Raw genomic sequence first — 13,265 nt, 5'->3', positions numbered from 1 at the left:
GCGCCGCCTCTCCCCGCCCCGCACCCCCACGGGCGGGCAGCTGGACCCCGGACTATTTTCTGCAGCGGAAGTTGCCGGGGTGGGTGCGTGAGGGAGCGGTGGTTGCCAGTGCCGGGTCGCCCCTCCGGAGGGGCGGGCGGCGGGCGCGGGGCTCGCCCGGCTCGGTCTCGGCCCATCCGGCCCCGCTCAGGTGCGACGCCTCGGCGGGGACTGCGCGAACTTCCTGCCTGGGCACGCTGCGAGCGCCTGCCGGGGCTGCGCCGCTTCGGGAAGCGAGCAGCGAGCGGGCAGCGCCGGCCGCTCCAGCCCGGCCGCTGCCCGGCGCTCCGTCGTGCCGGGAAGGAGCCCGCGAAGCGGTCGCGCCGTGCCCTGCCCGCCCCGAGTGGCGGCGGGCCCTCCTCTTCCTCCGGCCGTGCCGGTGCCCGCGGGCTGCCCGGGCCATGGGGCGCACAGGGTGAGTGCCGGGCGCGGCCGCCGCCTCCCCGCGCTCGCCCGGCCCGCCGTGACTCTGTCCCTTTGCCTCCCGCAGGGCGCTGCTGCTGCTGCTCCTCTGGCTGGGCGCGGAGCTGGCGAGTGCGGTAAGTGCGTGCAGGTCCCGGCCGCAGCAGTGCTCGCTGGAGGTGAACGTGCCTGGTCGAACCTGTCGGGGTTTGGGCATCCTTCGGCCAGAAAAAGGACTCATCCCCGCCCCCTTCTAAAAGATGCCCTTCTAAAAGATTTTTTTTTTTTTTTAATTGCCACACACCTTTACTCCGGAGTTCCTTTGCGCCTTTCATCTGCTCTACTTTGACTAAAATACACTGGGTGGAAGAACTTCTGTATTCGGTGTAACAGCTTTCAGTGTCTGATGCCGTGATCAGTGTCTCTCTTTGCAGCTGACTGCCTTTAGTTCTTTTTTAGCATCTTCTCAAACCTTGCTGTAAAAGCGGACTCTCTGAGTCCTTGTTCACAAGGGATCTAATACAGAACACGTCATAATTTAGTAAAAGAGATGGGAGAAATTAAAGGATTAAGCTTTTAAGTGTTGTATCAAGAGTCATGAGTATGGATTAGTTGATGTGTTTTAAATTCTAAGTTGGTACACAGAAATAATGACTTTATGATCTGACAACTTTATGATGTGAACATGGATTTTCTCTTACTGTTTCTAATTAATGTTTAAACAGAGTAGTAAGGGACTACAGATTTTTGAAATGTTCACAATTTTCTTTTTTGGTGTTGCAATAGATTTTCGGCAACTGGAATCTGCAATTGTTAACCCCCTTAACTAGTGAATAAATCTGTAGCCTAAATTAAGTGTCCAACTGATGTACAGTCAGCAGTTCAAAAACACCTCTTTGTTATATTGTAATGTAAATTAAGATTGGACAATAATGTTTGTGGCAAATACAATGCTTAATTAATGTTTGTATAATATGTTTTAAGCATGTGTATTTTGATTTAACTTCAGATTTCTAAAACCAGTTGAAACATGGATTCTTGACTTGTTAGCCAATGCTTTTCTACTGCTTTTGCTACTCTTGATTAAAATTTTAAGGATCTATAACCTTTCTGTGCAACTGAGAAGAAATCTTTTGAAAAGGCTTTAATAGCAGAGGGGTTTATACTTTTTATAAATAGGAAAGGCTTGATTATATTTTGCATTTTTCATAATCAATTGCACTAGTAGAATTTCATCATCCTGATCAGGTGGTCGTTACAAGCTCTAATCTTCTCAAAGATTAAAAGATTAGAAAGTTTTATTCAACAAAACCAAGAACTGTTCTACTAAAAGTTCTTACTGCAGTGGAATCTAGGTAGAAATGACTAATAAAACAAGTAGTACTTTAAAGGCAAATGTTGAAATTATTTTGAGACAAATGTGCTACATTTTGCAAACATTTATATAAATTTATGCGCTATGGCAGTGAAATTATTGCTGATTGATGCAGATGTAGCTAATGGCAGATTTTCAGTTCTTTGCTCCATTTTTGCTCCATACCTGTTGGAAAACATCTCTTAAGTAGTCAGATTCCTGTTAGTTCTTTAACATCTTTCACTGCCCATAAAAGGACTCTTGTCAATTAAGTCAATCACAATAATTAAAATTAATAGCTACATGATATTTCTAAGTCTTCCTGAGAGTTTTCTTCAGGGTTAGAAAACAATTAAAATCTTAGTTGCTGTGTAATCAGTCTAAATATATGAAGAACAATCAGAAATAGGTTCATAAAATAGTTAGCACTTTATATGCCTAAGCAGATAATGGATTTAATGATTTCTATTAAAATGCTGTCAAACATGGCCAGCAGGAAAGAGTAAAACTATTTTTGTCAACTTCAGATACAGCAGTAGGTTAACTGACTTTCTGGTATCACTGATTTAAAAACATGTCCAAACACCTTCCAGCATGAAGTAAGCTGTCAAGAAAAAGTACTGGTGATTGAACTTGCACTAAACAGAGCTTTTTTTAGGAAGACTAGGATCTCTGAATCTCTTCTTAATAAATCTGTGGTGTATACTTTGAAGTGCTGGAGCATAGTGAAGTATAATGTCAATAAAATGAGGTTAAAGCTTTAGGTTAAGGAGTAACAACTTCTAGAAAACAATTCACAGAGAGTGCCAACTTGTTGCTGAAGATGGTGTAATTTATAACTTTGTTGATATTTTTTTCTTTTAAATAATCTCATTTCAATAACGTACCTGTTGTAAAAGAAATGTCACTAAAATGTTGTTCCAAGTTCTTGAGCACTCTTCAGGAATGGTGCTGTGGACATGACCATGCAGTGGCTGGCCCATCAGGCCAGCATCCTCTATCAAAGCTGGCTTTGATTCGCAGGTCTCTGTAAGAACAAGATTTTAATGTCTATCTGAATTAATATCTCAGTTAATAATTATTTTTCTTGGGTATAAATTATGATCTATTTTGAATGGCAGTACAAAATTAGTCTTGTAAGATAATCTCTGATTTCTTGAAGCAAATGTTGAAAACATGGATGACTTGATGTTACACATGGGGTTACTTGTCAGACAGATTGTTACCCTGCAGACCAGTTGCTAGGAGTGACCTAAGTTTCCCCCTAACAGCTTTCACCCTGGAGTCCATCAAAAAACTATGCTTCATTCATGGTTTCAGTCTTTTATTATCAATAATTTTCATTAATAATGAACCAGGAGCATCAGTGCAAGATGCTGTGCAAACACAAAGCAACAACATAGTGCTATCTTTGAGACATTTATTGCACTAAGACAAGTGACAAAAGCTTGTGCAAAGGTAGGGGAAATAACACAAAGTATTGGAACAGTGCAAGAGGCAGGGATTTGCCTTGGCTAATCCCTGTCCTCCCCTGAGGCTTTTACAGGCTACAGTGCAAAGCAGAGTTTTTAGGAGAGGGACTTTTAAAAGCATAATCAGAGTTTTGCTGATGTTTCTGGGCTGTCACAAATGTGAGGTGGAGCACGTGCTGAAAATGTCACTAAACCAAAAGACAGCCTCTTGTAATGAGATTTGAGATTCATGTTCCTTCACAAAGCTCTCAGCTGAGCTGCAGTCCTCTGCAGTCATTCTGTGCCCCCTTGACAGCATACCTGGCATACAGGTGAGATGGTAACTCCTCATTTATCCACTTTCTGATGTTGAGGTAGTTGAGCATACCTGGAATACATTCTAGTTTTGATGAGCTAGCCCAAATAACTACTTTTAGGACTTACTGTGGGGACTTATTGTCCGACAAGTTCTGTTGGGACAACTGATCTTTCAGGTGGAGTTTAGTAAGGTTTCTTCTGTGAGTGGACTTCATGTTGCAATTCTTTCAAACCTGAGTGGGCTTTTTTGTTGTTTTGTGGTCTTTTTGTTTGGGTTTGTTTCTTTCTTTCTGTTTTTTTAGCTAATAAATGTGCAGATTAACTACACTCACTTCCTTTTCCTAGCACTTGGTATCTTGTTCAGCAGAACATCTTCAGTATCCAAGTAAGGCAAACAAAAACTGTGTGCTAAAACCAGTTCTGGGAAGTCTGCTCTATTTTGAGTAAATGAAGCTCTGCTAGTTTATGACAAGCTAGCCCAAGTGATCTTATTTATCTATGTCTTAATATATCCCAGGTTTTCTGTGTGTTTTCTATTGTTTTTATATCTATGATACCAATGCTTCATAGTGTCTTTTCCTTTAATATGTGCTGGACCAGCTTAATTGAGCTCAACTCCTTGTTTTTAATGGCCAAAAATAAATTTTGTTCCAGAGCCTCTGACAGAGGAGAAAAATTAGCTGTTTAATTATGGATATTTCAAACCCCAGTTACAGCTTTTACTGTAACTTTCCAATTCAGTTTCTGCAAATATGATGTTATCCATTAAGAGGTTTTTATAAGGTTTTGACCTTTCCTTTGCCATTTTAATCAGTACTTATAAGTATGCAACCCTTCTGTAACTTGACTTTTACAGCTGTATTTTTATGTAGCCATAAATTTTATTGGGAAAAAACTAGTATCTGCAGTAAAGTTACTTTTATAAGGAAGGAGTCTACAGAAATACAAAATAATATAAATCTCAGGATTTATTTACCAGACAAAGCAGCCTCTAATCTGTAAGAATGCATGGCTGTGGAGACACTTGTTGTTGAAGATTCATGTACTGCATTGAGAATGGTCCTTCTACAAAGGGCAAGTTTGAATAACAATAGGTCTATGGTAAAATAATAAGAATTACATTCTGGTTCTGTAGCAAAATAAGGAGAATTACTAAAAAAAGAAACTGATTTTTGGTGAAAGGGCCGATTTTCTAGCTCTTGCTAAGACATTGCATTTTAGGGGAAATTTTATTTAAAGCTGAATATACTTTCCCACTTGAAAAAATAATTGCTTATTTGCTGAATATTTTCTATGTGCTGAAGACACTTGAGCAAGTGGCATTTTATTTGACACTCAGATGCTGTGTCAGGTTACAGCAGCTATTAAATGAGTAATGCATGGAACTGCATTCTGAAGAGCTTTTGTGATATCATTATCCTTTTAAGGCTGTGCCTGCTTTTTGTATAGGTGTGAGAGGCACTGTGACCTGAAGAAGCATTTTATTTCCTCTTGTGGACAATCATTGGCACCAGCCACTGTCTTCCCTTGACTTAAGAACTGCTATTGTTATGCTGGTGTCCCTAAAGGAGGCAGAGCATTTCATGCTGGGGCTTTTCCCCTCTTTGTCCATCTTTGCTGTAGAGAATCTCTGTATGAGTAGGGTTTGGTAATGCCTGTATCTCAGCTTAAATGTTATAATGATGACTAAGTACTAAAAAGAAGAGTTTTTTAAAGCTTTCATTGATAGATTATTTTCAAGCTCTCTAAAAATCAAATCTCAAAATAAGGACTATTATTGTGGAATAAAAATAAAACGAAAGCTTCTCAGTTGTTAACTGTGAAAGGGATTGCTCTAGCAAGGTCAGTCTGTGTTTCAAAAGGGATTAGAAGGAGGCTGAATTGCTTGTTAGAGGATACCTGAAAATGCAGTCTTGATACTGACTGCAGTGTTGACTATTGCTGGAGGAAGAACAGTGGGAAGGGAGATCAGGCACTGGCATTATGAACTTAATTTCTTTAGGTGGCTGGGGCTTTATTTTGATTTTTTTGTTCTTTTTTTCCCTAGATATCCACATAACCGAAAAAGGCTCTCACTCTCCTGGAAAAGCTGTAAACCCTGACTGAGCTTTAAATGCTTATTTCCATTTACATGTCTGAACAGAAAGAGCATTTAGAGTGGAATCATGCAGTTCTTGTTACCTGTACCCTGCAAAGAAGAAAATTTAGAGGTGTAGGCAATAAATCTGAAAATACATGGGAAAAGCAAATTTGTTCCTATGCTTTTTGCACAAGCTTCCTGCAGTTCATCTGCCTTGAGTTTTTCATATGACTTCCCCTTCCCTCATTGTACAATTTATATGGAAGTTGTGTTGCTGCAGTTTCCAGGAGTTGTGTTTTAACTACTTAAAAAAGTTGTTGACAATTATCTACTACTTATAATCAAATTCATATTTTCAGAATGGTTTCCTCTTCTCTCAAGTCTGAAGAAACACAAAGACGAAACATAAATACTGAGTCAAAATAATGGTTCCGTTGATCTGCTGGCTTCTTTGCCACATTTTTTAACAGTTCTTGCTGGTCAGAGGTGATTTTGTTGGCCTTCTGACACTGCTCATATCCAAATGGATGCAAAGCTCTAGACATCCCTCTGCTCTGTGCTTCCCTGCTTGTGGTTTCTGCAGAATTTTGATTAGCTTTGGTTGTGTCAACCTCTTGTCCCCACTAAACCAGCACCATTCAGTTTGCATGGTCTCTGCTCACTTGGTTACCTTAATACTGAGAGAACCACCTCTGTGAACCAAATTGGTCTGATTTGCTTCAGCCCACCGAGATGTCAATAGCTACTGTATTCTGAGTTTGCCTTATTCACTCACTGCTCTATTTTCTCCTATTTGGCTGGAATCTACTGTACTTTATACAGCCTCCAGCCCTTGCCTCAACGTGCTCATAAGCTCCTCTGCCTTTCTGTCTCTCCTTTGTGCTTTAATAGCCAGGGAGGCTGCCAGTATCACTGCTGTTAATCCTTTCTCTGATGCCTCACTCCCAGCAGCAGTGAGGACGTGTCAGTGCCTGTTACCCAGGAATCTGTTACCCAGGAATCTCTCTTGCACAAATCTCTTTGAGAGGTTTGCACCTAATGTTCGTTGCTTTCCCCACTGGTGTAGGGACAAACGATTCCATGCTTGACACAAGCATTTGGCAAGACCCCCCGTGTGATAACACAGGTCAGCTGGGTGCTGTAGCTGGACTTGTTGGGAGCTAGCTAGAAAAGGCAATTCATTTTTCTATTTCCATTGAAGGGGAAAGTGTTGCTGTTGCTACCTTGTTCCCAACCTGTTTCCTTAGCATGTTTTTTTTGGCTGGTAGATAGATCAAAACCTGCAGCTTTCTAGAGATTAGGATGAAGTGTTTGTACAGAGTAAGCTGAAAGCCAACTGCAGAAATTAATTCAGAGGGGTTGGTTTTGACCTAAAAATCAGAGGAGAGGAAAATGAAAGTGAAATTTAGCAAGAAATGGACTTATGAATGCTCCTGTGCTTCTTCAAATCTCTGCAAATTAAATGTCACCAACTCTTTTTTGCTGGCAGCATCACTTTAAAGCTCTGAATAAGTGACAAGTCAGTGCTTTGTCTTTTCCCAACTTTTAAAAGTTACTGCACGTGCTTTACCTGCTCACATTGTATTAGTGTTTTCAAATCAATTTCTTACATTCCTTATCCATTTGTTTGAATCATTGAAGTTATTTTTTTTATTAAGGTCATGCCCTCACAAGTAGTAAGGTATCTCTCTGTGGACATGAAATAATGCTTAGTTCTTAAAATAATTTTTAAACCAAAAAGGCTTCCTCAGAAAACTATAAAATTGTAAAAGAAATGAGGAAATTATTACTCTTAATACTTTAACTTAAAGTCTGTTTAGAATTTGTAAGATGGCAAGTGCTTTTTTCTAGAAATGAACATATAAATGCATATCATTACTGTAACAAAGTTAAATAGATTAACTGATACACTGAATAATGGCTTGATTTTCCCAAAGAGAAGCCAGGACCAAATTTTAAAGTTGTAATAGTTGTCCTTATATAAAACTTTTGCTGTGAGGTATTGTGCAGATACCACTTGTCCTGTAAAATAGATATTTTGAAAAAAAATTTTTTTAAGCAATTTGGAATTACTGCTACTACTGTAGTAGAAACACATCAAAACAATAGGAAGGTGAATCATTGTATTGTACTTGGATGATTAAAGCTATCCACAAAGCAGGGTGTAACTCAACTGGAAGAACATAGCCTGCAGGAGCAAAAAGCAAGCTTGGAAAATTAAGAATTTATAGTACTCTTCAGACATTTCCATAAAAGGAGCCTTTGGGCTTTCAGCTTCAGCTTTCTGAAGCTTTAGACTATTATCAAAGTGTGTGTGAGGGATTGAAGAATTGGAACAGTATTTGTAAAAATCAGTGTATCTCTGTAAATGCCTCTCCATGAAGTGCAGCATATAGGAAGTGTGCATTTGGCTGGAAGGTGAGGTTGGCAGGTCCTTATTGCACTGCACAGTTTATACAGCATTTTGCATAGAAAATGCTGAGCCTTTATTACCAGAAATTATATAAGTGTTCTCATGGGGTGACAGGTGATTTCTAGTAAGCCTGGGTGGCAGAAGTAAGGTGCTTTGTTCCTGGGGTGCTTTGGAAATGTGTATGTTTTTTGCTTTGCTAGGGAAATATGTGTGACACAAACACATTGTTTGATATTTAGCAGAAGTTTTCTGTCTGTTTTCATCAGAAATACAGTTTTTTAACAGCTGTCTCTTGTAAACTTTGTGATCATTTTTTACAAAGGAAGAGTAGTGAATTTTTAATATAATAAAATAGTTTTGGTTTAAACTGGAAACAGCCTATGAAATCTCTTTCTACATATGGTGCTTGGCTTTTTGTTGTGACTTGAAAAGGTGTATGATGTAAGAAAAATGTAGAGAAAATATGTTAATATGATGATGAAAAGAAGAAGCTTTCAAACCACTCCTATAACGAATGTGTTCATGTCACCAAAGTAAATGTCAGATCCTTAGCCTACTTTTACCACAAATAGTACAGAAAATTTCCTTGAATACCACAGAGGTTTTAAAGTTAAATGAGTTTGTGACCATAAACAGAATAGTTAATGGTCTCTTCAGTGTAGTGATTATATGGTTTGCTCTGTGGTACTTTTAACAGCCTTAATCTCTGTGAATGTATAATCTTGTTAGGATTAAACCAGAATCTGCCTAGATAATTAGAGTGAGTTTCAAACTGTGGTTTGACCTGTATCTCTCAGTGGAGCAATTTCCATGTGAATGTACTGGCCCTGGGGCGTGTGCAGTGTTGGGAGCCTTCAGCAGAGTCTCCGGGAGATGTGGAGCTCCCATTCCTCAAGTGTTCTGTGGAAAATCACACGGGAGGTTTTGCAGACACCTGGGATGGGACCAGCCGGGGCTGGGTCAGAACATCTTCTCATGTGGCACAGCACGTTTGCCATTGAAGGTAAAATGTGTTTGCAGACCCTCCGCTGTGCAGAGCTGCAGAGTAGGCTGAATCCTGAAACCAGCATTCCTGTTGAAGTTACAGCAACATTTAATGTGTTTTGACCCTCTCTAGGGTTCATTTATTAAATTCATTTCACACTGTTTCCTTATGCAATACAAAGAAACAAGTCGCAGCTTTTGCTTTAATCACTGATTGTTGCTGTTGCTGTGTTGTGTTTCACCCCTGAGTGATTTTCAGGTGTCCTTGCCCTGGGCCAGGCTGAGTACTGGTATTGCTGCCCTGGATCTGTGAAGAAGGCTTTGTCTCAAGTCATGCATCGAGTTTTGCTTCTTTGAAATGTTGCACCGTGTGCTTTGTATGCCCTAAGGCTCCTCTCTAAATGGGGACTTGTACAATCTGCCTTTGGAGATCTTGAAAGCTTGAACCTCTAACCAATAGGGCGCAAAACAGTAAAAAGTTAATTATGGCTACTTAAAGACTCACCAGTCAATTGCACTTTCTTCTGTGGGCAAGCATGAGACTGGGAAGTTTCCAAAGAATCTGATTGATTTTTATCTTCCAGGCTTGTGCTATCCAGCCAAGTTCTGCACATCTTTCAGAGAGGAGGGGCAAGGATTAAATCCAGCTACTGAGTCTTAACTACAGTCTGTCAGTAGTAGAGTAGAATTAATTAATATTTATATGAGATCTCTAGTGCTACTATAACTTTTCAACTCCATTTACTCCATTTTCAACTCCATTTACCAGGTATTTGGATAGAAGTAAAGAAAGACTATGAAAAAGCAACTTGAAGGTTTGTTTTTTTTTTTTTTTTTTTTTGGTTGTTCAGTTGAAATTTTTATTTTTTACTAAGTCACTGTCCACATTTGTAATTACTGTTTTTCAGTTTTCTCTGCACAGAAGACTGTCAGCCCGGGCATCTTTGTGCAGTAATATTGGCTACAGATGTTATTTGGATTATTTGACATTTTAAACTTACCAGAGATAAATTTCTCTCAAGTAGTTATATGTTCTCTATATATAATAATAAGTACTCTTTGTAAATAACCAGGCAAAATACTTCCAGTGTCTCTTTCATCAAGATGTGTTCTTATAATTTCCATTAAAGAAATTCCAGTGAGAAAGTTACTTGCCTCCCCTTCATTCTGGTGTAATGAACTCACTCAGAGGAGGGCAGAGGGGTACCAGGTTTCAGGCCTAAATTCCTTTGCCAGAGGAATGTGCAGTGAGACACAGGTACAGACTAGCTCCACGACATACTTGTTTAGAGGGGCCTTTCTGCAACCCAGCAGCTCACAGACCTCACATTTACAGCACTTCCTTATCTGCTTTTGTTTCAAAAAGTGAAAAGCAGGATTAGTCTTTGTGAAGAATGCAGTGAGTTTAATTTTCAAAGGGTGGATACTTTTCTAGATAGGCAGTGGAAGTGTTTTGTAAGACCCTTCAAGGCTGTGGGTGTGATTGTGAGAGAGGTGGAGGTGATTGACGAGCACTTACACTGCTCTCAGGTGTGCTCTGGCTCCTGTGTTCCACTGAGGTCACTGAGAATTTAGTCTGTGTCATTGGCAGCCTCTCTTTCTTTTGGAATTTTATTTAATGTCTGGCATGAGTAATCCTGATTTTCCTTATATATCGAATGTCAGTGGCATCTTCAACCTGCTGATTTAGATGTTACCTCACGCTGTGTCAAAGTAGCACCAGTGTCGACTTGTATCTCCAAAAAGTTGCACAGAAGCGCTGAACTGCTTCCATTTAGTTCATCATAAAACTACTATGGGAAAGGAATTCAAATTCTGTTTGGAACCAGATTATCTCTGTAAGATGAAACCACCACAATTCATTCAATTGCTTGACAGAGTTGTGAAATTTACTGTGCTTGCTCAGTTTATAACCAGTGCAGCCTCTGCTCTTGAGAAGCCTGAAATCTCTAATTCCTGTGTGATGATATCAAGAAACTGTAGCAGGATATTGACTTCTATCAGCTATTTTATTGCTAGTGCAGGAAGCTAGTACTTTTGTAGATAAAACATGAGGACTTGTTTGTGGCATAAAGAATCCTAGATTCTATTATCAAAATAGCTTAATGAATGCCTTTGTGTAACTTTCTTAAATGCTCCATACCATGTTTGTAGCTATCTGTAAAATAATCATACTGCTCCAGTGGTTTGTATGCCTGTTTGTCAAAAATTGAATGTGTTTTTCCTTTCTTTCAAGGCATTGTGCTGTGGAGAGCTGCTCTCAGAGGGGAAGGTATGCCTCAAGGCAGATAACTCTTGGTAACACTCAAATTTAGTGGGGAGTTGGATGAGCACTTACTTGTGTTTTCCTCAAGTTCCTAAGGTGGTTAAAGTATTTTTCTTTCTTGAGTTTCATAACTAATCTACTAGCTCTTCTAATATGTATGAATAGAGAATTATGATAATAATATACAAAATATATGGTTTGTAGAAACTGATCTGAATGCAGGTTTGAATTTTGGTTTTAATTTCACAAAACTGAAGACTACCTAAATCTTGTTCTTTTCTTTATGTGTATTCCACTCAGGTGCCATGAAGTTGGCTAGAAACTAGTATTACTTAAAAAATTAGACTGTACCAAACAAATAGCATCTGTATAAAGAAAAAGAATAAAGGTAGTATTACTTTATTTTGTTCAAATTATAAAGGCATAATGTAAATAAAAACATAAAGTATCATAGTATTTTGCACAGGGATACAGCTGATGCCACATTTTTTTCTTGAAGTATTATAACAGGGTTGGGTTTAAAAGCACCAAAGATTTACTGTCTTAACTCTACTAGCTTTAGAAAGCTCTTGTTTTAACAGCACATAGCTATTTTTTAAATATATAAATAATATATATATAATCTATATTTTTAATATATAAATAGCACATGCCACTTTTTAATATATAAAATAAAATATCATTTTCTATCCCTAAAGCTTATTTAAGGAAATGAGGAGAAAACAAAATTCTCTTTAAAGTATCAGGGTTTCTTCCACGGCTTTTAGGTCAGGTGCTTGCCTGTAGGGACCTGTCATGTAACATCTGGATGTTTGACTTAAGAACTGTTGAGGAAATCTGAAGAGGAAATCAGGAGATGGTTTTCCTGAGACTGGATTATCTCAGACCTGTCAACTGTGTGGTTTGCTGCATCTTTGTAGGAAGTAATTGGCACCTGGACCTGTTTGATTAGGATGTCTGACAAGCTGGAAGGAGATCTGTTTAGAAAGGTCAGAGTTGGACAGCAGGAAAGAAAAATATAAATCATACTTTATGGCCTGCAGGATCTGCTATTTTGATCATATTTGATGCACACTGGACACAGTTAAGTGTTCAGAACAAAGTTCAGTTTTTAAAAGACAGTAATTGCTTGAACATTTTCTAAATAATGTTTTTAATTGCTGTGTCTTTTGATGAGCTGGAGTGGGAGGAGAAAAGTTGTTAAATGGAGTGAGAAACTCCAGCAAAGAAGCCTGCCAGGTGTCAGGAATCCTGTTTGCTGTTGCCATTTGCTGGCAGAGGCTGTGCCTGGCCTGGAGTGGGTGCCGGTGTGAGCAGGGAGGATGGAGGGCAGCAGGTGCTGAGGGCTGCTCAGGAGGCCTCTGCTGTGTCCCTGCTGGCAGCTCAGTGTGGGATTTGGTGCAAACAGGGAATACTTCTGCAGCTGGGTGAAATACCAATAAGCTGGACAACTAATATCTTAAGACAAGATAATTTATCTAACTAATTAAATTGGGTAACATATTAATTCATTCTTTATTTCCCATTTGCACCACTCTGCAAGCCTGTGTGCTTTAAAAGAAATCAAATAAAGTATGTTCTTTCAGTTATTCTTTCCATGTTGTTTTTATCAAAGGTCTTAGCTGAAATTAATTCCGTGAAAAAAACTAATTTGAAACCTTTCCCAGGTCATGCATTTGGCAGAAATTTGATATAAATTAATTTAGTCTTGTTTGCAAAGTACCTGTGGCATATAAGCTGCCATTGTTAGGACACCTTGGCAAAATCTGAAATGAAATATTTTCTTTTGAACTCACTGCTCGTAGATAAATGAACACTCATGTAACCTTTTGTTTGGTTTTCTATAGAATTTAATTTACAAACTTTGCTGGATAATAACCTTTTGCCCTTATTAATGTATTCCGGACCACAAAGGAGTCTGCGGGGTGTCGGGGTGTACAATGTACAGCCCCTGCTCT

At 39.2% G+C, this 13,265-nt stretch overlaps 1 protein-coding gene across 1 annotated transcript in view; it reads left to right on the top strand.

The window, feature by feature from the left end:
* The first annotated feature begins 419 nt into the window (after positions 1 to 419).
* COL4A6 (collagen type IV alpha 6 chain) overlaps positions 420 to 13,265 on the top strand; it is a 112,734-nt gene continuing 99,888 nt past the window's right edge. The window contains exons 1-2 of the mRNA XM_077786549.1: positions 420 to 454; positions 530 to 578. Coding sequence (XP_077642675.1) covers positions 441 to 454; positions 530 to 578 — 63 coding nt within the window. The 5' untranslated portion in view covers positions 420 to 440. The remainder of the gene's footprint in view (positions 455 to 529; positions 579 to 13,265) is intronic.

Source organism: Lonchura striata, chromosome 14, assembly GCF_046129695.1.
Source record: "Lonchura striata isolate bLonStr1 chromosome 14, bLonStr1.mat, whole genome shotgun sequence".
NCBI lineage: Eukaryota > Metazoa > Chordata > Aves > Passeriformes > Estrildidae > Lonchura > Lonchura striata.
The sequence above is the reverse complement of the archived record's forward strand: the minus strand, read 5'-3'. Positions and strand labels throughout refer to the sequence as shown.